General features: G+C 43.1%; 1 protein-coding gene across 18 annotated transcripts in view; it reads right to left on the reverse strand.

The window, feature by feature from the left end:
• The window catches only part of bru3 (bruno 3), a 281,494-nt gene that overhangs the window by 119,567 nt on the left and 137,527 nt on the right, over positions 1-24,400 (reverse strand). For 13 of the 18 annotated variants that reach the window (NM_001202166.4, NM_001202171.2, NM_001202163.2 and 10 more), the window contains exon 2: positions 22,946-23,401. The exons of 3 other annotated variants lie outside the window; for them this stretch is intronic. In NM_001202166.4, the coding sequence (NP_001189095.1) occupies positions 22,946-23,005 (60 nt within the window). In that variant the 5' untranslated portion in view covers positions 23,006-23,401. Of the gene's footprint in view, positions 1-10,081; positions 10,124-22,945; positions 23,402-24,400 lie in introns of all 18 variants that reach the window. 2 more of the 18 variants (NM_001202161.2, NM_168557.3) reach the window with 1 other exon arrangement.

Below are 24,400 nucleotides of genomic sequence, written 5' to 3' on the forward strand. Positions count from 1 at the left end.
GCAGAGCGACAGGGACAGAGATCCAGAGATCCAGTCAAGCCGTAAGTGCCTTCCTAAAATCCCCAACCTCCAACCAACTCGCACTCTCAATCCCCCATCCATCCCCATGTGCAATTAGAATGCGGCGCATTGAACCAGCCGGAGCACAAAAAGCCAGAGACCGAGCTTTCAGAACGCTTTGGTCAGTGGTGTGTTGTTGTTTTTATGCATTCGATGGCCGAACTACATAAAACGGAACAACGAAAATGCAATTAAAACTACGTTTTATGGCTTTGTTATGGCAGCGGTCGCCTACAAGCCCGGACTTTCGCCTTTTCTCTTTGGAGCACATGAAAAGCGATTTTTATGATGCTTTCTCCACACTCTGGCGACGATGATGATAGTTTGGAAAATGGTTTCGAATTGAGTGGCCCCGGCAACTTTTGTTGATAGAAAAGTAATATTTTATGGGGTTAGCTTGAGGGTAAACTGAACTGGATGGGGAGTGTTAGGTTTTGCTTATTGAAAACGCCGCTCGCTGCGCTTCATCTTCTCTAACAAAAATCATCAAAGTTTTATGCAAAAGTTTTTTCGTGCTGCTGCTGCTGCTGCTGCTGCTGCTGCTTGTGGACACAGATACTCGGCGAAAGACTTTCTCTCCCCCAATCCCCGGGTGGAGAAATTTGTCACTGGCAAAGCACCTAAAAGTAGACAATGTTGCCTCAAGCATCTGTCATGTGTGCTATGGATGGGGTCTGGGGGTTGGGGCGTGGTAGTAAAAAGGGTGTTCCAGGATCCACCAGCTGGAGGTAAAAGCAAAACAAACTAACGAGCTAGCAAGCAAAACAATGGCTTGTAGAGCAGCTCTCTCTGCGCTCTAACAACCTGCCATAACTGCAGCTTAATCAAAAGTTTTTCACTGCCTCCTCAGCCACAGAGATTCAGCTTCGGCTGGAGGGCAACCAACCATCCAACCAACTATATCTTCCTCCGTGGTCCCGCTCTCTGCTACTTGCTCCTTGATCCCTGCTCCCTGCTCCGTGTTCCTTGCTCCACCATTTGATACTAATCAGTGGCTGCTTCTTCCACTTTTTATGCTGTCTGGTCTGCTGCCTGGGCCACGTTCAATGGGAAATATCTATATTCTTTATGTAGCTCGATGTATGAAATATGGCAAGTGTGTATTATGGTTGTTGCAGGGCTTCCTTTGGTGGGAGTTTGCAATTAGCAAGTGGCAATTAAAGTTCTGGCATTGAACCTTGGCCATGGAAGAATGTTTATTGGTTCATATATTATCCGAATGGGCCAGACAAAAGCTGTTAATAAGTTCGAAAAGTGGAGAGATCGAACGAGAGGAAAATCATCTATTAAATCTTAAAGTCTAATCCTTGAAAAAACCCATACCGCACCTGTTTGCTCGTTTCCCAACCCAACTCAATGCTAAATTTCATTCAAGACACGACACTTGACTGTCGTATGACACTTGAGCTCCTGCTCCTGTCCGTCAGCCGGCGGTTGCCCCACCCTGCCACTTCCACTGGCACAAAATATGCAAATAAATTACTAATAACCTCAGAATGTAACCCTTGCACGGAAGCAGTTAGAATTTGGTTGGCAGGGGGTGGACGAAAGTGGAGCGGGTGGTATTCCTGATTCATAATTCAAATTTTACGCCGCAATAAACAAAAATGCCTAAAATTATGCAACACAACGCCCATGAACATTGCTGAGCAAGTCATAAATTATGTAAATTTAATTTTACGCCCCCCACCGCGGCATCTGTATATATGTACAACGATATATACGAGCTCATACGTATGTATATGGCCACGCCCACAGTCGAGTCAACCACAAAATTGTAAAACGAACTCTCGTCCCGCGATGAAGAAAGTATAGGGAAAAGAACGTTATTATTATGTAAATAATTAATGGCGTGTAATTATCTAAATTTCGGACAATTAGAAAAAATTAACACACACCGACAAAACGAACGGAAAGAGGGAAACACGCGGCAAGGCCAGAAATTTATGACATTTTTATTATACAACGAAATGTGTAAAAAAAAGAGAGAGATATGGAAATGAAAGCGAAACTCCGTGTAGACCATGTCCTTTCGCTGGCTTTCCCCGGTTTCCGTTACACATTTAACGCCATTTTAACGCATGCTAATGACCATCTAAGCCTGGTCCTGCCCCACAAAAAAAAAATTACTTTGTTTACTCTCGAAGCGAGCATTAAAGGAAACCCAGAGAAAACTAAAACGAAATATGGAACAAGGTGTAGCCCTTTGAAAGGTTCGCCATTAATTAGCCAAACTTCGAGCCAATGTCGGGTCAGACAAACATTAGTTTTGCTAATTTATTAGCAGCCAGAAATGGCCAATGAAAGCTAATCAATACTTTCGTTGGGCAGACGAGCCTCTTTCAAAAATTACTAATTAGCACGAAAAAGGACGAGTCAGTCGCTTTTGAGTGCGGTGCCCAATTCACACGGGGTAAATGTTATTGACTTAGATTGCGTAACCATTTTGTTGTAGCAGACAAGTTGATTTCTTTAAGTCAAAAGTTCTTAAAATCAATTTTAAAGGTGTCTAAGAGTAGGCAAATGAAAATATTTGGCAGCCTTTCGTATAAATTCATCGTTTGTACAAATTCTTTTTATAAAAAATACACCATAATAGAGAAAATGTGATTCCTTTTTGTTTATTTGTACTAAAACTAAGTTAAAGTTCGTTTCCCTGCGTTTTAATTAAAATGTAGGCCGGCAAGGAATGCTCAAATTAGATTTCTTGGCTTTCAAGTGGCGAAAATTTAAATTCCTGTGATTTCGGGGCGATGACCCAATTGATTTTTTCGGCTTCGGATGGGGGCGGCATTAAAAGCATACCTTTAAGGGCAATCGAGAAGAACGACCCATCCCTCAAGCCATCACCATACCATCCCAAATCCATCAGTTTGTGAAACGGCAACATGGAGAATTTTTGCTGCATACCAGCAGGCGCGCTAGAAATGCTTACAAATTATATAAGGCTCCGGAGAATGATGGCTAAAGGGGTTGGGGTAGGAGGTGAGGCTGAGCCCAAACAACGCACTCAACTGTGAAAATGTCTGTTAAGGGCAACAAACACGCACTCATGTGTATTTGCCAGTATGTGTCAGTGTCTGAGCGTGGGCTACCTAGCCTGTCAACAGAATGACAGTATATATAGTATATATACCTAAATTTATACATATGTGTGGGCCCATACGCATACACACACATATTTTCCATCTGCCCGTGTGCCCCGCCTTGGCCAACTGTCAATTGAGTTGGCATGTTGGCAGCCTCTTGACTTTCAGTCTAATGCGAATTCCTCATAAGCATGATAAGCATAAATATCCATTTGGACGGCTACACAGCCGCCCCGTAGAGTGGCAAAAAAAAAGTTTGATTGAAATATTGCCAAGTCAGGAATCTGAATTTGAACCTGAATCCGAATCCGTAGCCGGATCCTCCGGCCGTATATGCGCCGCACTCTTCTAATGCCCGGCACGTATTTTAATTGATTCGTGCCGCACAAGGAGCCGCAGGAGTGGCATCAGCGGCAGCTCATTACATGTCATGAAGAAGCCGCCGCTGCTTCTGCTGCAGCAAATTGAAAAACCCATGCCAAAAAAATAAATCAATGGCAATGCAAACAGGCAAACACAAACACAAACGCAAATACAAACGCAAACGCAAACAGAGCAAAAGGATACTCGATATTTGCTCTACGGGTTTGATGTCTGATGATGATGCTCCATTTATTATTAACTTGAAATGATTTCGGGCAGTCGGAGCCCGCTTTGCGGTCCGCACCCATCTTCTCGGCGAGGTGACGACGCAGCGATTGAATGCACGACTGCATCACTGGCATCGTGGCATCACTGGCAGGACTCATAGGACTCGCAGGACTCGCAGGACTGCATGTATCCGTATCGCCAGGTCTCGTCGCCGTATCTGTGTATCTCCGCATCCGTGTATCCGCCTCTGTGTGTACACGTGTGAGTTCAATTGGAAAATCGTGTGCGGCATACGGCAGCGTGTTTTTGTAAATAGCAATCGCGTACGTTTCTCAGCAGGCAGCGTGTGTACACTTGAAAATGTATCTCTGGCACACACTCACACACTCACATTGAACGTGTAACTCACATCGCCGCCGCGGCAGTTGATGAAATCAGGCGAATTCATATTTCATATTAAATTTGAAAAGCTCTGCCCTGAGGTGAGATAAAAGGATATGGGTAGGGAATCGGGGGAAACAAAAGCTAAGAAGGATAATAACCCAGCGGTAAGGCAACGTATACGCACAGTGAATGGAAATGGTACAAAAATAATGCTTTAAAATGTTATATTTTTATATAATTACGGTAATACACTTTGAGTTAAGTTTTAAATTAATAAGCAAAAAGACAAGATAAACAACTTTCAATGCAACAAAAAATTCTTTTAAAGAAGATAGCTGGATGATTTAAGAATCTCTTAAATTCTGATCATGTCCAGCTTAGGGAATTATACATACCCCCAAAAAGGACCCTCTCACAGCCCTAATTCTTACCCATTTCTGGCCACATCATGCGTCCCTAATATTCCCCTCTTCAAGGCTCTTTAAATTTAATTTTCGACGAGAAAATGCTGTGTGCTTAGCATACAACACAAAAAATAAACCGCTTAACATGGCTTTGAGCAGTGCAAATAGCACAAACGCATAGAGCGCATGCAAATGACAACACGACACGCCCACACGCACACTCGCACACTCATGCACATGCACACGCACACGCTCGGCGCTCGAGTGTGTTTGTGTGCGCATAAGTGAAGTATATCTTTGTAATCCGAAATGCTCAAGGCGTGCAAATATTCAATTTTAAATATGCAGTCCCCAACCCCAGGGCCCACTCCCCTGACCAAACATTAAAATAAAAACGAAGCATCGACAGAAGTTGTCTCTTTCCATCTACATATGTATGTACATATATATAGTATAGCTCTATCTCCAACTTTGCAGCGCGTCATCTCTTTCTGGCCTTAGCAACTAAATGTCATAAACACAATGTCATGACAACTTTTGAAATTTGAATTTCAAAGCAAAAATTTCTGCCATTTATTCATTTGCTCAGTCATTCATTGCCATTTATTTTATTTGCCATGCCTTGCTGCCTGGTCTTCATATGAATATGGCACGAAATTGGTTCATGTCCATGTCTCAATTTACCGACTCCCCCTCCTCCTGCAGAGGATCCCCAAAAACAAGCGCAAATTCCTTGCAAGCAGCACAAGTTCTGCACACATCTTTGATCTCGCTGGCTGTCAATATGGCAGGACGACGATGGGGGAGAGGAAGGACACTTTGGCGGAGATATGTGCGTTGGGTCCAGCACTAAGCGTAGCGACCCGAAAATTGTATTAATTTAGATTTCATTTAGTCCTGTCCCTTGGGTCAGTAATAGTTCCTTTTCCTGCGCCCAGCCAACCAAGTCGAAAGGAGTGGGCAGAATTAAGGACGTTAGAGAGCGCACAACGTGATTTGATGATCAAAGTGGCATAGATTCGGGCAGTATTTTATGGGCTTTAAAACTTTAAGACACGCTTGGCCTTGGCTCTTCATTATCGGGGTTGATTTCCGCATCTGTGATTGCGGGGGTTAGTTTTCCTACCGCCGAGGGTTGACTGCATCCCACATTCGGAGTTTAGTTCTTTCCGGTCGGCCTTGTTATTATTTTAATAAGCAACTTGATGTTGCTACTCAAAATGCTGCCACGTGTCCTGTGACACGGTGTCTTAGTTTGGTTTTGTGGGTGTGTCAAAGGCAAACAAAGCTAGAGCGTTATTTTTTGTATATATAATTAATAGGGACCCATAAGTACTGTCGGTGAGAAAGTGCAATGTGCGAGAAGAGTTCCGGGGGAAAGTACGCAAATGGGAAATCAGATTATCTCTGTGAGATAGCAGGACATGGACATGACAAAGGTCGAGAACAATTGGAACTTGAGAACTGCCTGCTGACGCCTGTTAGCTCTATATGAAACATTATATGTTCATTATAAACTGGCAACCATTTGCTTATCACTGCCTCATTTTCACCTTCCTTTGGGTTCTGCTCGTCCTTTGTCCTTTGCCCTTCGCCCTCTGCAGCCGGGAATCTCTGGCGCTAAATCCCTGTGATACCCACTTGAGCCTCGAAGATCCAAAAGTTTATTAAATATAAATTTATAACACGCACATGTGGCCCCTTCACGTCAAACGGAAAACAAACAGAAGTCAAGTCTGCAGCCCTCTTCAACGGAGAGGAGTGGAGAGTATGTGAGTGAGTGAGAGAGAGCCACCCCAGGATCCTTCGGATGGTTGCTCCTTCTCGCCGTTTGCCATAACTTAAATAAATATGCAAACATTTCGTCACATTCCACCCACGCCCACTTTTAATTTAAGCCCACTTAACACCTCATAAAACCGACTACGTTCTGCCTGAATGAATGAATGACTGAATGAGTGAATGAGTGAATAACTGAACGAATGTGCGAACGGGGGCGAAAGTGAGTGACTGACATTTGCAGAGTTCCTCCTCAGTTTAATATAAAATATACACATTTTATACATTTTAATTTTTACATTTAACAACTTCCAAGCAATTAGCCCGAAAGGGTTGGTCCTCTCCCAACCACCCCTCTGTCCAATAAGCATTCAACCCTCTTTCGGATTCCTGCCTCTTGGTTGATTGCTACTTTTTGCAAATTAAACTTGAAAGTTGTAAAATTTCCCTTGTCATTGGCAAGGACACGTGCGTGTCAAACGGGCTGCAGGCCCCATTTCTCATCTCAACCCTTGGTGCTCGCCAGCGATTTCGGTGAGGAATTGTGAGTGCTCATAGCTAAATTAAAATGTATAAATATCCATGTCCTTCCCGTCAGAATGACTTTCAATCCAGCGTTTTTATTTTATTTTTGAATACATTATTGTGCTGCAGTTTGGAATCCTTTCGACAGCATTGATTTGCGTGCTTTAGGCGCACAAAATTACCTCAATGCTGTGAAACAGATGTGGGTTCTGAGCCGGGCTGATCTGGGCTTCATTCGCAGGCCATAACAATTGCTGTTTATGCTGATTTTTATGCCCCCTCAAGACACACACTTTCCGCTCAGGTCTGGCTATGAATAAGTAAGTAAGCGGCGAGGATTCCTCGTTTTTGCCTCCACATTCAAATGTTGTCCTGCTCCGCCAGCTTATTTGCCATGTAATCTTAAGCGACAGGCATTTGTTTACTTATTTATGCACTTTCTCCATCGCACAGAAAACACACTCGAACTGAAGTCAACTCTCAACTGAACTCCCTTTGCCCATAAAGGTTAGCAACTTAAAAATCACAATGGGGGCTTTGACTCTGCCATTAGATAAGATGTGAGTGTTGTTTGGGGGTAGGAGGGAATCCCTCTTTGGGGTATCTCTTGCTTTATTTTTATGCGCTTCGTGTGAGATTTTTATTGTGTACACACACAGAAAAGAACTCAGAGACAGACGCTATCTTTGCCACGTTTGCTTTTATTATTTAATGGAGCACAAAATGCATTTCACTCGCCCGCTTATTTGCTTTCCTGCCGCCATCCTGATCCTTCGACTGCTTAGGCGTGCGGTTTCGTCCTTTGGGGGTGGATGTGGGCCAGGCAGGCATGCGAAATTAATAATTTATATATGAAAATGTGCGTTAAGAGCAGCAAAATGCGAGGCGAGTGGCGTAGAGTCTTGAGTCTGTTTGCCAAATGGCTCAGGACAGAGGCGTTAGGCTGTTTGCCAAGGTCATAAGTAGGACTTGCCGAGATTCCATCCACCCATCTCGTTCATCGTAATTTGCTTAATAAAACGCGGTGTGGCATATTGCATAAAATATAAGGCAATTCTTTTGTTTTCCTTTGTTTTTCTACCGCCTTAGCGCAATTTGTAAATTGCAAACCAGATTCGCTGGCTGTCGCTTTTCATTTGAGACTTCAGTTGGTGAGTTGCACTTGGGGGCGGCAGGATGTCTGTCGGAAGGAGTCAAGTGGATGTTATGTGCATAAATTTCCTCAGATCCCAGAATCCAGGGATCCGGGGAGACAGACTACCAGGCAAAAGGCCCTGCGGCTGGGAGTATTTTTATGGAGCAGCCAAATGTCAAATTTATGCATATGAATGTTTATGGCAGATCCAAGAGGGATTGCGGTATGATAAGTCCTATAAAAGTACGTTTATTTGCAGATCCTGGCATACCCTTTGCTACCCATTAAGAGGAGCAGAAGTGCTCAGTCACCTCTAGCAATTATCCCGCTGCCAACATCCGGCAAAAGTCAATTGAAGTTGTAATGAGAATTGAAATGGCCAGCAATTAAAGGTGATGGTGGGAATATAGCCACCACCCGAACAACCAGGACTGTGTGTCCAAACGCCCGATTTCGCTGCTTTTTTCCGTCGGTTTACGCATGCCGCAGGCTCAAACACTTTGCATAACATTAAGCAGCTTCACTTCAGTTTTTATTTCGATTCAGATTCCCTTCCGTTTTCTCTTTACTTCCTTTTTATTTTTTTTGTGGGTCTCTGTGGTCGACCGCAGCTCCATAAAATATGCACCCAGACACACAACAAAGTGAAGTATGCAAAATGGAAGGCAAACTGTTTGGGGAGAGGGCCGTCCTTTGGCTGGGGGTGTGGCAAAGCGCCTAAAAGCATATTTCAATTAAGCTATCACCTTGAATTATTCTCACGAGCACACACACACACACACACGCAGAGAGACAAACACACAAACCCATATACAAACACCACCGAGAGTTCTGCCTAAGAGCAGACTACTTTTTTATTTTTAATTTTAATGTTTTCATTCACCGCCAGCGGAGAAGAAGAAGAAGAACGTTAAAACCGCTCGTCAAAAATTTGCATTTAAATGAGGCGCAGAGGCGACTGACTGACGGGCCTGTTTCTCTGCTCTCCTTAAAAGTGGAAATTTTTATGATTGCGGTGACTGCCAAATTGTCAGTGGATAAAGGCGAGTGTGCGAGTCTGTCTGTATATGCGTGGGTGTGCCCGCTGTGCGAATGTGTGTGTCTTTGCATAAAATGTAAATATACTCGGCTGTATGAGTGAGGGGTCAGTGAACACACAAAAGTCGTTTTCCTATAGGAGAGTTAATACATGTTAGCCTTCTCGATCTTCAAAACTGCAAAATCAAAGCGATCATTTATGGGCATATTCAATTTGAATCATGCAACCATTTCTCTAATTCACAGAGCAAAAAACCTTTATTGGGCTTAAAGCAGTTCGAAAATCACAATTAAGAGGCAATTCCGAGCAAACCGGATGCGGATACACAGTGCTCCTCTGTGTTGATTATGCAGAAATCGCTCAGCTCACACGCACACTCGCATACTCAGACGTCGGTCCATCGTCATCCTTCATCCGGGGATTTCTTCCGCCTCACCCAACCCAGACCCCAAACCCCTTGCTCTCTTTTTGGCCAAAAATTTTTGGCATAAATGCCATAAACAGTTTATTTAGCAACGGAAAATTAACTGCAGAATACGGCCAAGCCCACTGGAAAAAAGAATGTGTATGAGCCACCAGCAGACAGACGGGGACGGATGATGCTACCCAAGTCAACCGTATATGGCCTCTGCTCGGCGCAACTCAACTCGACGCTTTATGACGTTTTACTTCATGTGCAGCTTCATAATTAAGTGACTCCCGGGGGGTGGGATGAGTTCACCCGCCGAAACTAGCTCAAGACTCGTTGATGGGGGGGGACGGGTGACGGTGACGGTGACGGTGGACGGGGTACGGGGTACGGGGTACCGGGAAGTGGTAGACACACAGGGGAGCTTTTAGTTTTGAGCCACGTGAGTAGCATCATCGCTTTGGCTTCGCCTGAGCCATAAAAACAAGCCCCAAACGAGGTCAACTGAGGGCACTAAAATGCATTTGCTTTATATTCGTGTACACGTATATCTATTGGTCCTGGTGGAGGAAATGGAATGCCAAAGGATGTACAGAGAGGTGTATGTATACAGATACAGTTAAAGACGCACATAAAAAGTGTTAGCAGCTCGTTTTGTGTACTTACTAATTTGATGGCTGGTGGTATTAATGGATGATGGCAACTTACCTGCAAAGACAGACAAGGGAGAACACCGAAATGTTTAATATTAAGTGATATGGTAGTGCAGAGTAGTGGAGTAGTTGGGAAAATTGGCTAAAGTATAATTAAGTCATTATGAGTGCTGGGGTTGGAAAATGAAAACGAAAACGAAAACGAAAACTGTAATTAAATATGATGGGTGATAAGAGCAAAGAGAACTGCGCAAAGCATTAAACTATATTAAATCCTAACTATCTCCACACCCAAAACCACGCTTAAAGCTCGAGCCACAAGAGCCGCTCAAGTTTCCCTCAAAAATTGATTATTGCAAACACTTTAACACGCCCAGGCACATGGCAAAGTTAGCCCAGGGCGAAACCAGAGAGAAAAAAATGTCATAAAAATTCTATTTTCGTATAAAATTTCGAAAGTAATCTAATAAATATTGATTTTCATTCGTCATCGCCAGCGACGATGGCGATGGCGACGCTTGGCGACAACAACATCATCATCAGCACCACAGGGTCACTGGGATCGGATGGAGTGGGATTGGATGGATTCGTATGGAATTGTGTGGGATGGGATGGTTTGGCAGTAGGTGGTATGTAACCCTACACGGGGACACGACATCACGGAGCGCCACACAGGCGTAGTCAATAGTCGTTATTTGATATAGTCGCCAGACCAACAACAAGCTGGCCATGATGAAACGTGCCTGAGACCGCCGCCGCTGACCAGGACATCGACCAGGAGCAGGAGCTGACCGCACGTAGAGCGAGTCCTTTGGCTGCAAGGGATGAAATCATGCGCGCAACTCGATTTCGGTCAAGCAAGCTAGCCAGAAAAAGTGGGTGTGGAAGTGGGCAGTGGGTGGCTTAAGGGTTGGTGCACGGGGGCCGATGGGAGGGCAAACAGTTCATTCAATCATTCAAATGTCCTTTGAACTATAAAAATACATGACACTAATAAAGAAAACGAACAAATGACACGACACCGAGCGGCAGAAGCTCCCGAGGTGGAGCAGCCGAAATTGCTATTTTAAGCAATTTATAAGCATACTTTGAGGCGCCCCCACACCCTTAGCACACGACATTTGACATTTACGAGTGAGTCCAGCGCCCTCCATCCTTCCGTTCGCCCTTCCTTCCTTCCCGTTCTCCTTTTATAGATCCTTGCCTCCACGACCACCATAAATTTTGTTGTAGCTATTTATTGCATTTTTATGTAAAATGATCCTAACGGTAAACCTATCTATATACGTTCTTCCATGTTTTTTTTTTTTATACTTTTAAAAAGTTGTTTATGGGGCCACGAGAAATCGAATTGCCAGTCGTGTTCCACGAAGCCCCACGCTGCACGAGAACAATTTAAGCAATTAAAGGTGTGCCACGATACCTCTGCGATTCCTGTAGCTGATTTTTACAAGAATTTTCTATTCATTCGCCGGCTGCCAGCATTGCATACTTTCTGTGGCTTTGGCATGATTTATCTAGCATCTACCACGTCTGCACCGCATTTTTATGGCCATATGCTGAACTCTGCCCTCGATTGCCGTAACAATCGGCAAAAGCCACAACAACTGGGCACTACAGCTGGAATATAGCTGGTAAGGGTTGGAGCTGGTGTGGAGTTGGTGGGCTGGAATAGGAGGACACAAATCAAAACAACGCACACAGCGCCTAAAAAGCTGCTAAGGCCAGAGGATACGGCTCGGGGGCAGTAAACTACACGAAGGCTTTCTTCGCCGCGTCTGGGCCCAGGCCCATGTAATCTCTGTTGACCATAAAGATTTATAGACTATTGTGTGTCGTTCACGCTGCCGCCGCAGCAGCGGCAGCAATGAAAGGAAACTTTTTGCAACTTAGCGCCAAACTTTATGCAATAATTTATATATATTGGGCGCGCGCGCGAACGGTCTTTGGCCATATAAAAATGGTAGAAGCAAAACAAAACCGAAAAAAAAGAAGTATACAAAAATAATAAAAAAAAAAAGGAAATACGTAGGACCAGAAAACGCAATGCCGACGACCTACACAAAAGGCATTACCCATAATAGTCGCAGGAGCAAACAAAGGACGAAGGAGCCACCACAGCCGGCGTGAACGTAACGCGTGTACCAACAAGGACGAGGGATGAGAAACTGCAGAAGAACTTGATGGAGTAGTGAGCTAGTAGACATTAGACATTCACCTGCCAAGTCGAACTGATCATACTCTGGAGGATTCGCAAATAGTGCAAACTTTTAATATCAAGTTCCTTATATTATTTGCGATAACAGATGATGGATAGAAATAAACGTCGAACTGGGGCAAGTTGAAAGGTTTTAAAACTTTATTGTCTAGCCTTTGCAAAACTTTAACTGTTTTTTAGCCCACAAGCAGAGATATTTTATAACTTGCTATAAGAACTAAATCTAGCCACCACAAGGAGACTTTAATCATAAATTTAAAATATACAGAAATACGTATTTAAAGCAACGGATGTCCGTTTGTGGTCTATGCAGCAATTTCTGTATTGATACAGAATTATAAACTCAATTACAATAATCAAAAAAATTCTATGATAACATCCTGCAACACCCACGTTCCTAAATAAGCGTGTAACCAGGTTCGTTGCATAGAGAGTTGTGGTGCGATAAAAAATTAAAAACTTCCTCCGCCGATACACCGCTTAGGTGTGTGGATCGCGGGGCAAGGAGTGGAGTGGATTGAATTGGAATGGAGGTCCTGGCGAAACGGGAGAGCGCGCCAAGTGTAAAAAAGAAAAACTTTTCAATGAGTTTTTCCTGTCGGCGTCGCCGGCGTCGTCCTCGGTTATGAGCCGGCCCCCTTACCACTCGCCAGCGACTCCACTGCCCCAAAAGCCCCCTTTAAATACCAAACCTCCCACTACCCCCGGGCGGTTTATTGTTGTTTGCGTTTTAAATAGACTCAAGTGTTGTTGGTAGCTGCCGGTTGCAGGCATTGTCTGAAGTGCGTTTGCTGCCGCGGCTCATTGTTGTTGCGCCTGGTGGCGGGATGCTGCTGCCACTGTTGTCCTGGGGACTCGAAATCAATCGATAGTTAATGGAAAATCGTTATTAATGAAAAGTTCGCATCTATCTCCTTCGCTCTTCTCGCGGCAGCCGGCAATTGAGCGTTCACTGAGCCATGGCAAAATGGTTGATAAAGTGCAGAAAGCGATAAAAACGAGGCAGAATGGGAGCAGCGAGAGAGAGCGCTACATTTAAGTAGCAAAGTTTTCCTTTTTTTTTCCCTCGTAATTTCATTTGAGTGTGAAAAGTTGCACGCACATGGCAAAAAGTTCCGGGGGGTGGTAAGGCAACCCCTCAGTTTTTGTTGCTGCATATTTTCCAGAGCATAAATATTTTATGCATGCAACAAAGGCAGTCAAAACACAATGGCCAAAAAAGTTGGTGAAGGCGACTTGCTCTGTCTGTTTGTGAGGCATTTGCACCTCTAACAAAGCAGGGCTTCATTTTTTTTTTAGTACTTCTGATTGGGGAACCCGCAAAAGTTTTCCCTCTTTTCCATTCTTGCATTTTATTTTTACAAATATCTTTCGCATCCTTCACTTTCGATAGTTTAATGGCAGTTTAAGTAGTTTGACAGCGGTGTGAGGGGCGAAAATAAATTGATTTGCTCCAGGAACTCATTACGACCGCATCGCGATGAGCTCGGATCACGCAGGACATAAATAAAGGATACCCTGTACGCGCTTCCTGGTTTCGGAATGGTTTTGTAATCACATCAAGCCGACTGGCCAAGTAAGGAGTTGCACAATTTTTGGGGTGGCTGATTTATTGCAACAACAAAGTTTTATCATGCATATTTTATGCGTGTAAATGTTGCCGTCATAAAATTTCGCCTCGAAGAGGTCCTTCCGCACGCATGTGTGTGCGTGTGTGTATGTACGTATACCGGAGGATGTGGCATGGCCCTTTATGCGTACGAGTTGTAATGGCGGCCAATAAAGCAGCCATTCAATGGCAGCAAATTGGCATTTTATTAGCGCAACCATTTCCAGCACACCCCCACAGAACTCCCCTGAATTTGCCACTAATTTGGCTCGTACTTCGCGCGTATGTCATAATAAAAATGAGTGTTGAAAACTTTTAACAAACGACAAAATACCAGCCGCAATCCCCCCACGCCCGCATCGATCGATGATGTCCTGCCTGTGGGTGCAAAAGGATGTCGTCCTGCGCTTTGAGGTCGTCGTCGCCGTCGACGCCGCTGCCTCGGATTTCGCATCTAAGGCTGGGAGGGCATAACTCAAAGTTTACTCAAGTTACTTGCGCCAGCGACAAGACAGAAAACTTTGTACTTTACATCATTAAAAAGTTTCGCTTTCTCCGCTATTTTTTTTTCCTTGCTCTCCCACTGTCTCTGTCTCTTTCTCTGTCTCCGGTTTAGCAGTTCTTCCCGGGGCTTTCGCCTTTCTCGGCAACTTTTTCCAGCCAAAGACTGACTCCGACTTTGATTGTGATTCAGGCTCTGACTGAGGAGCTTAGCAATTGACGGTTGCCCATCAATCGGGGCAAAGGGAATCGCTTAATTTGTGCGATGCGCAAGCATTTCAAAAGGGGGGCTCCTTTGACCGCAACTGCTTAAAGGGAATCCCCTGTCCTGCCAGAAAGGATAGCACAAAAATAAAAAAAAAGGCGGAAGAAAAGTGCATACACTTAGGCGTGAGTACGGAATGCCCGTAATAAACGAGCGCGTAATAGAAAAAATCCCTGCCTCCTGGGGAGGCGAACAACAAATAAATAGTTGCAATGCTCCAGTTTGCTCTACGCTCTGGTTGGCTGCCTGCCACTGGCCACATTCTGGGCTAAGGGTTGTGGAAAACGGGGGATTTGGGCATGGCAGGGCAGGAAAGGAAAGGGCAACTGGGTAGACTGGGGACTTCCCCTGGCTCATAGTTGGCAGCAGAATCAGCAGCAGTAGTTGTAGCCATGCGGTGGTTGCCTTTTTGTGCCCATGCGCATGGAAAATAGTTGCACAAACTTGCACAGAGCAAAAAAAAAAAGGAGGATATAAACGAAGGCATGAAATGTACGGGTAGAAAAAAGGACCAAGGGACTGCCGACAAAGGAGGAGGAGTTCCCCGGCTTAGAGTGTCCTGCTTTGTGTATCTTTTCAGGCACGTGGGTGGGTGTGTGTTGGTTCTGCATTGTCACTTGGCAAGTCTCCACCTCCGCCAGCGAATGGCAGAAGATTTGCATAAAATTCCCAGTCTCGGACAGCACATGTGACTCGGGCAGCGGTTGAGGGGCACGTGGTAGATGGGCAGATGTGTGCCATTAAAGTGTTGCGCCGTGGCAATTATTAAGTTTCTCTTTTTTTTTTTTCTTGCCAACAATTGCAGTTGTTAGCCGCTCGGTTCCGCTCGCCGAGAATTATGTGCAAGGGCATGCACCGCCGAGCACAAGGCGGCGTATTAGTGACAATTTAGCGGTGTTCTCGGACCGGGAAAATGGGAAAATAGGTGGCTATGCGTGTGCGTCGAGCGTTAAATTAAGCCCGCCAACAGGACAATAGAATAGGTGCGAAGGAGGACTGAAGATTAGTTAGCAAAAGGCCGGAAAATTGAATCTGGATTAGGTGTAAGACAGAGGCTTGTGATCGCTGGTGCTTCATACTAAGATCAAATAGTGTTTCAGTCATGACGTATATCACTTATGAAGGCATCTCAGAGTATACTGTAGGGAATTAAAGTTGAGGCAAAGGACAACAAAGGTGAAATCTAAACGCTTTCAGCTTTCGGGCTCCAGTTAGGCAACCATATTCTTCTATCGTTTGTCCAATATCCGACCAAGACAACCCAAATCAAAAGGAATGCAACATTAGTTGAAATTGGATAGTCAGCCCGGCTCGGATGGGATATCTTAGACTATTCGTTTCCACTGTCGTTGGATAAATGATGCATATGCATTTCTATCTCCATCTGCATCTCCATCTGTGCTGCTCGCCGTCGCGAATGGCATTTGTATCAGGGAGGTAGGTACATGTGTCATGTATTTTTTATATCCCTGCCAAACATAGTCTTTATGCTTTGACAAAATGTATACCATTTGCATATCCTCAGCTGTTGCAGGGCCCCCTGCCATTGCACCCATTCGCCTTCCATTCCGTATATTTTCCCTTGAAAAATGCAGCAAAAGCCAACGAACTGTAACTGGACGTCGTTTTCATCAATATCAATGGGTGAAAATCTCCTCCGCACTCCGCATCCGCACCCCGACCGCCACATCCGCAGCCCCATTCTTCTGCTTCGCATTTTTCGTTTCACCAACAGAGTTGCAACATATGCTATGCTGCAAAAGTGGGCGGATGATGGGGTGTTTTTTTCGGGTGGGGCGGGGTCGGTCTGGTGTGGACAGCAGCGCTTTTGCAATACAACGCATCATTTTTATTGTTTGTCGGCTGCAAGAAAATAGCTACAACACCAAGAACAACAACCACGTCTATTGAAAATAGAAAGCAAAGTGCTGGAAGGCAGTACGCGGGGGGTATCGGGGTATCCGTTCGTGCTTTTGTATTTTTGAACCCAAAAATAGAAAAATGCAACTAACTCGAGCACACAGTACGCGCAGAAAATCGAGAAAATAAACTTGAAATGCGCATTGAAGTGGCGGCATCTAATGCAGCCCAGCCGAAGGGGCAATGAATGGGGCGGAGGTTACGGACAGACTATACATTTCTGAGTTATTTTCCCCCGTACTCCTTTCATATTTTCCTCACTCTAAGATATGCACTTTGGCATTACAATTTCCCTTCTGTTCTCGCAATCAGGCTTAAGATTTGGCTGAGCTCTTCCTCATGTTATGGGAAAGATATACATTTGATTAGGTTGGGATTTAAAGGGATAAGTGGGGAAACTTTAGGCCACAGGGCAACAAGCTCCATCGATTCGGAGCTCTTTAAGTTTAGATAGTATGCCCCATCCTTTGTGCGACTAACGACATTATCAACAAGCTAAACAACCCGCGGCAAAAACTACAACAACAGGAACAGCAACCGCATTTAACTATCGTACACTTCACTACCTAATAAGTCTCAATTAAATGTACATAAAGCATAACACCTTGTAACATTTGCATGTTTCAACCAACAAACTTGGCCCTAAACACCCCCCGCCCCAATTTTCCCCCTCAGCAACGTGTTTACTTGAACAACTTCGAAAACTTTCAGCACGCAAACCTTTAACAACAAACTCTGAATACAAAAGCAGTGGCAGCAACAGCAAAAAACATACACAATCGTAAAACACCTGCTCACCCACCAAAGGCAAAAAGGAGAACTGTCATTCTGCCAGTGTGTCATTCAATCATTCCCTCATTAGTTCAGTCCCTGACATTGTCAATGTCATGAGGCGCGTTGTTCGATCGGACTTAAAGCTATTGGGTGTTTAGATTTTTTAGGGTTGGAAAATGGATTTTAAAGCTGAGGGTGTGACAAAATTTCAGATTGAAACTGAATAAGACACCACTAAAAGAGATGGATTTAATTTAATCTATTATTTATACTTTTAATCTGAGTTACGTCCAATATAGTTTTAAATTTCATTTACAGATAGTTTGTAGCTTAAATCGATTCATTATTTCGGCATCAAATTATTCAAGAAACAAAAGTCCCTCTGACAGAAAGAGTATATTTTGTGAGCTCCCCCGAGTGTCTCGTTTGGCTTTCAATTAAATATTTCTGGCTTGACTCGGACTGCCAGCCCCACTCCACATATCCTGGCCAGGACCCTCAGCCTCGACTTCAGCACGGGCCACTTCCCCATTCGCATTGCATGCGTGCGTTTCAAGTGGCTGTTGCTGTTCTGGCCCGCTTCCTGTCGTAAATAAAGTGGAGCTCGCTTTTGGCAACTCCCACACAGGTTGGTTGTGCCACCCTTAATGAATACGACATTATTTTTTATGAGCTGTCAAACACTATTTTCCATACATTTCTTCTCCTTCGGCTGCCTGCCGCTTTTTTTTCACCCACTTCTCGAGTGGGCTCATTCCAAGTTTCCTTTTGCCATTTTTATTTATCGCCCTCGAGTGTTGGTGTTTGCTGTTGGTTTTTGTGTGCGCCCCGTGTGGTTGTGCGGTTATTGTTATTATTTATATTATTTTTGATAAATGTTTTTGGGAAATTTGTATTTTATTGGTTGTTTATCGACAATTAGCGGTTTTGTGTGCCGAGTTTCCTTTTGCATAATGTAAACATAATGTAAACAGTCGGCTTATTCTCTATCCTTTCGCTGCTTTGTTGATTTATTTGCCACGTTGAAAGACAATAAGGAATATATTCTGGAAAAGTGGCAACTTGAAGAGCTAATATCAATATGGTTAAGGATGTAGTGGGAGTATATAATTAGGGTACAAAGGAAACGGAAACTGCAGAGAAAAACTGGGCTATACACGCAGAAGACCGTAAACATTCTGCTGGGGCACATAAATAATAAACAGAAATACAATTTATTGTTCACCCGGCAAAGAAGGCGAAAAGTCGAAAGCTAAAGGCCTCTTCATGCGGTTTTGCACTTCGGCAAAGGCATTAAAAAGTATGCAAAGTATATATACCATGTACATATACATATAGTGTATGTGGATGCACGGGGTGAAAGGTGGGGGCATCGGTCGGTTGGTTGGTTGGAAAAGCATCTGGAAAATTTGTTCACATGACGCACGCAGCTGCCGCCGCTGCAAAGTGCGAGATTTTCCTTTACTTCGTCCATTCTCGTTTTTTGGTATTTTTGCGCTTTTGTTTACATTTTGATTCAGCTATTTTCAGAAGCCATAAACAAAACAAAGGAAAACGTGCAGAAGCCCAAGAAAAGGCAGAAAAGAGCAGAAGGAAAACGGAACCGGGGGGAAAAGTCGGAAAGTATATATATATATCCATACATATATATATCGGGGGAAACCTAATGAGCTGTGCAGCTTTTGAAGTTGCCTCATTACGGTGATCGAATTGAACGGAATCGAAAATCGATCGATAGTCAAATGGAAGACCCACAATTAAGGCAGGCAGCCATAGATAAGACCTGGCCTCATGGGTTCGTGGAATGGGCATGGACACGCTCGAGGGTGTGCGTTAATCACGCAAGTAATTCTAATGCCCGACCCCTGTTCCGTGCTCCTGCTCCAGTGCGATAAGTTTTCCGCCGCCCGAATGGGGGTGAGTTTTCCCGTTTTCCCGCTTGCCCGCTTTCCTGCCATTCTGCTTTCCCGCTGCTGGCACAAAGCATAATCAGCGCTGAACATGCCAAGCACAACAAAAGAAGCAAAGACTCTTGTTCGCTCTGAGGGTTTGGGGGTGAACTCCGCGCTCCCTGTTAACAAAGCTATAAAACTGTCACCTCACATAATCAAGAACTTCAAATTGAGGCATAGAGCAAGGTCCGAGCCGCGTGTCCTTCGGCATACATAATAAAAATTATAATCATTTCAGTCCAGCATAGCAGAATTGGGAACTAAAAGGGATTTCATTAGTAGTTTTTCCAGGGGAAAGCTTCTTCGAAGTAAAAAAAAAGAAGAAATTATTGGAACACTGATTTTGAACACCTATTCACAATTTACGTTGATTTGGTAACCATTTATAATACTGAGACAATTATATTTCTTTTATATGCTTATAGTGTACTTATTTGAATTTCATATCACGATGAGTAGAAGGAATTCATTTACTTATTCCATTGCTGTTCCTAATCAATTTCAAGCACATTCCCGTCCTAACCCTTCGGATATTGTCCTATGAAAGTTTCATTGGCTAGCCAATTTTCGCTTCGTCGTTCTTAGCCGTGCCTTCGTGGGTAGTATTTATGATTATTAGGCTGGGCAATTTGCCGACTTAAGCAATTACCAGCAAGCCAACAAAAGGCGTTGGCGCTTTTCAATATTTATACGCCTGTCAGCCCCACCGCACCGCACCGCACCACTCCCATTTTCCTTTTGACTCGTCTAATGGTATGTAAATGCTTGACGGCTTACAAAACACCGAGCCAAGCATAACAAAAGGCGACCACAACCCGTTATTATTATTGTTGCATACGTCAAGGCGTTCGCGCTGTGCGGTCTGTCTTGTTTTCCCTGCGACTTTTTGTTTCTTCTTCTGCTTTGTTTTCTCAAGTAATTTGCAGTGGCATGTAATTTAATACCGCTGCATGTGTGAGTGAGTGCTATGTGTGTGTATCTGTGTGTATGTTTTAGCCACGTCGAGCTGTTGAATGCGGCCCCAGGTGGGCAATTGTGGGAGGGGCCGTCAAAAGGTAGGTATATTATGCCAGCGGCTGACAAGCTAGGGACTCCTTCGTTCGGACTGCCCAAGATTATTGGTTTCAAGGGTAAAATTATGATATGAAGTGGAAAATTAAGTGTATGATTGTGCCAAGTGGCAACTGCCAAGAAAGCGCCGTCAAAGGAGAGGAGATTACAAGTGGAACGGCATAGTCTCTGAAGGGCAATGATAAAAGGGTACTGATGGACTTAACTAAATGGAAAGGGATCAGCACGGAACTAGATATAAGGAATATATTGGTTTAAAAAGAGTATTAAAGCCACAGAAGATTCTAAAGATCTAAGACCATCTATTTTTTAACTGTTTTATAAAGGCAAATCTACTAAAATTCACTTTAAAGAAAACTTTTTCTGGGTGTATTAGCGTGTGCTTTTATTATCAGTCCTTCAATAAAAACAGTCTACTACGATTGCCGTAGTTAGCTTTCCCAAAAGAAAACTAACTTGCGACCGAAGGATATAACTTCCAGCGGAAAGTTCGTGTCTCTGACTCATGGCCCAAAATGCAAGAGCTCCCGCTCGAAATGAAATGAAAGCAAAGAAAAGGACACCAAAAGAACTGTGTCAACGACTTTGCTCCACTTAACCATTTAACGAGCAAGTTAGCTAACACGTAATGCCAGCAACAAAAACAACTACAACTACAAGCAGCAACAAAAGGATGTGGAAAAATTCAAAACAAGTGGCACAAAATATTGAACAACAATAGGATGGAGCAGGACAGAGAGCAGGCAGCGAAGCAACAGAGAACGCATGTGTCATCATTAGAATAGAAGGAGAGTAAGGATAACGCAGCGGAGTGGCGAAGGACTTTCGAACATCCCTGCCAAGGATAAAGGCAGACAGGACTTGCGGGCCGGAGAGCGGGCGACACTGGGAGGACAGGACGCGAGACGCACGCACAAAGGACAACAAAGAACGCCGGCGACGTCATCTAACGCAGCACGCACCACGCACCCATCCACCCAACCACCCGCACCACCACCCTCGGTTCTGTTCGGTGCGGTTCTGTGCAACCCCCATCTACATGTACGCCCGATCCTAGACAGCCACCACCATAAAAGTGAAATACACAATGAAATTTACGCAATATCCCCGAGTAACAGACTTTTCTGCGTTGGCGTTGTAATAAAATCAAAAAAATAGAGAATATATAGAATGGGGAATGGCGAATGGAGAATAAGGCAAAAGAAGAGGGTGACAACTGGGGCAACATCAACAACAGCAACAACATATGATAAAGCAGTCAGCTGAAAGTGAAACAGATAGATAGATATGGTGGCCAAAAAGGGGGACTGAATGTAGTTACTCAACGCAACAGAACGCAATAAATGTAAATCCGATTAGAATTTAAGGTTTTTTTCCTATTCGCAAATTCCACAAAGCTGGTTGACAACTTTTGGAGAATCACGAGACTGAAAGGCGAGTGAATGGAAAAGTTGATAAATCAATATGTAGGTTAAAGATGCGTCCATATGGTTAAAGACTAAAATCGGGTTGAAAATAGAAATCCAGATAAAAGGATATCAGCTAAGCACAATAAAAATAAATCACAATCTACTATCATTTGATTGGGAGATTTATGATTCTAATTACGGAAAAACTAACATTTCCCTTTCCTTAATTGACACACTGCTCAATAATGAAATGCACTTCAAGGATAATAATAATTCGGGTTCAAACTTTATTTTATATTAGCATAATTTGTACTTCCTTTAAAATTATTTAACAACAAGAAACACAGTTTGCACATTTTTGACAGTTTTAACACTTTTCTTATTCAAATTATTCGAACTACCATTTGCTATCCTTAAATGTGCAAACTTTTGAAACTTTTTTAATTCATTGTCTTTTGCTCTACTATATAAGTTCACAATTTTCCGTTCAAGGTTCAATAATTTTTTTTTTTTGGAAATTCGACTGACGCGATAAGAAACCAAAAACCACACAGTAACGGAATGTTTCACATTCATTTTCTTTTCGTTTAAATCAAATTTAATCTTTCATCGAATCGTAGTCTAGTTTTTTGATTTTCTTGCATTTCTTTTCTCTGAAGGACACGGAGCTCTTTAAGTCGGGACCAATGGACTCGTAACAAAGAAACGAGATGTTGGTCATTCCGTAGATTGCGGTGTGTTAATGGCCAAGAGACGCAGACAGTCGAAACGGGAGTCACATTGACCTACACACACAGACGCACTGATTTCGAATTTTGCGCAAAAAAATTGTAACCGCAGTCACCCATACACACGCACAAATGCACACTGTGACAAAGAGGACGACACACAGACACGGGGAATGATTAATTGTCAAAATATGTTGAGCAAAGCCAAAGGCACGGGAAAAAAGAGAGGAAAAGCGTCACAACAACATAATAAAAAGTGCGTTAGTGTGTGCGGCGATGTATGCATATGTATTTGTATTAAGTTGTCATTACGTGACTGCGGACAACAAGATTTATTATCATTTTGGGCCCCATCGACCGCCCCGCCCCAGCACTCCCCCCTCGTCCTGCGGTGTAAAAATTCATTTGGACTCTCGATTTGGATACTCACAGTAACTTGTTGAGCAAACTCAACCTTCGGCTGGCCGACCAATTCAATAATATGAACCATATGGAACGATTTGCTCTTGGACGTGGCGCCTTTGCGAGAAAAAATTGTTAACGATTTTCACCGATTCTGTTGGAAGCTTTTTGTATATCTTCCTCTGAAAATGACCGTTGTTTATTTGTCTAAGTTTTTTTTTTTTGTAATTTGAATCTCTTGAATAATTCTTTTGATTACTTTTAAGCACTTTTTGAAAGTTTCGTTTCTGTTTTTCACTTGAACTGTCTTCTCTGTACTGGTTACTTATTGATTTTAATGTATTTTCGTGTGGTTAGCCTTCTATAATGTGTGTATGGCTTAGTGTTAATAATAATTTATCTTATCTGTATTTTCCAGTATTTAAACACACGCGTGTACTTTTCTATCTCTTTTTCTTTCTCTCGCTCTTTCTTTCTCTCTGATCTAAAATCGAATTAGAATTTGTGTTTTGTGAATATTAGGTTGTGTTCACTGTAAGCATGGGTAATTCAATGATTTTCCAAGTACAGTTAGCTTGGAAAATTCTCTTGACTGTGAGTTTAATTGCTTGGAATTAAGGTGAACGCCGAGAATGGCAAGAAAATCTATCTGGGTAAATATTTATTGATGTATTTATTGTTTTTGGCAAAGCAAAATGATTTATGATTTTCATTCAGTGCACACAGCCGTGCTTGTGAGAAGGTCAAAGTAGAAAATATGGAAATTTTCCAAAAAGGTGTAAACTATTTCAAAGGATTTCAAATTAGTTTAAAGTTCAAAGAAAAATTTGACAAACGTTTGCACAGTGCACAAATTGAATTATCAAACACTTCACAAATTACGAATCGTATACTTTCAAGCACTTTAATAAAAATATTGAAAAAATATTCCAGCAAACAGTTCACATCGACTTGCAATTAAAATGTAAAACTCTTCAAATGCATATAGACTTTTTTTGGTCACTCCAGAAATGAAAGCCACCACCTCCCATGAATATCAAAAATTAGTAGTGCGATTTACGACCATTTCAACACTCATCGATGATCAAAATTATTTTGGTATTGAGCCAGAGTGAAAATAATTTACTGTGAGTTTTGGCCGGTTTGGGCCACATCAAAGCGGCAGTAAAACATTTTAACCAACTGAAAAATTTCTACCAAATACTGAAATAGCAAATCGCAGGCCAAAGAAAGGAAATCATGCTCTGCTGGCCAAAAATCATTAAGAGCAATGCATATTCAATTAACAGGGCCATATATATTGGCAGCTAGCACTGGCACACAACTACACTTAAAATACAACAAAATACAGCAAACAAAACAGATTTTGGCGAAAAATGGGATCGAGTCGAGTGCTGGAGAATCGGAATCGGAATCGAAATCGGAATGCCATGGAGATGGAAACGAAATTATGGAATGCTCAAAATATTCAAATTCAATGTGA

This window comes from Drosophila melanogaster, chromosome 3L, assembly GCF_000001215.4.
Source record: "Drosophila melanogaster chromosome 3L".
NCBI classification, from domain to species: Eukaryota; Metazoa; Arthropoda; class Insecta; order Diptera; family Drosophilidae; genus Drosophila; species Drosophila melanogaster.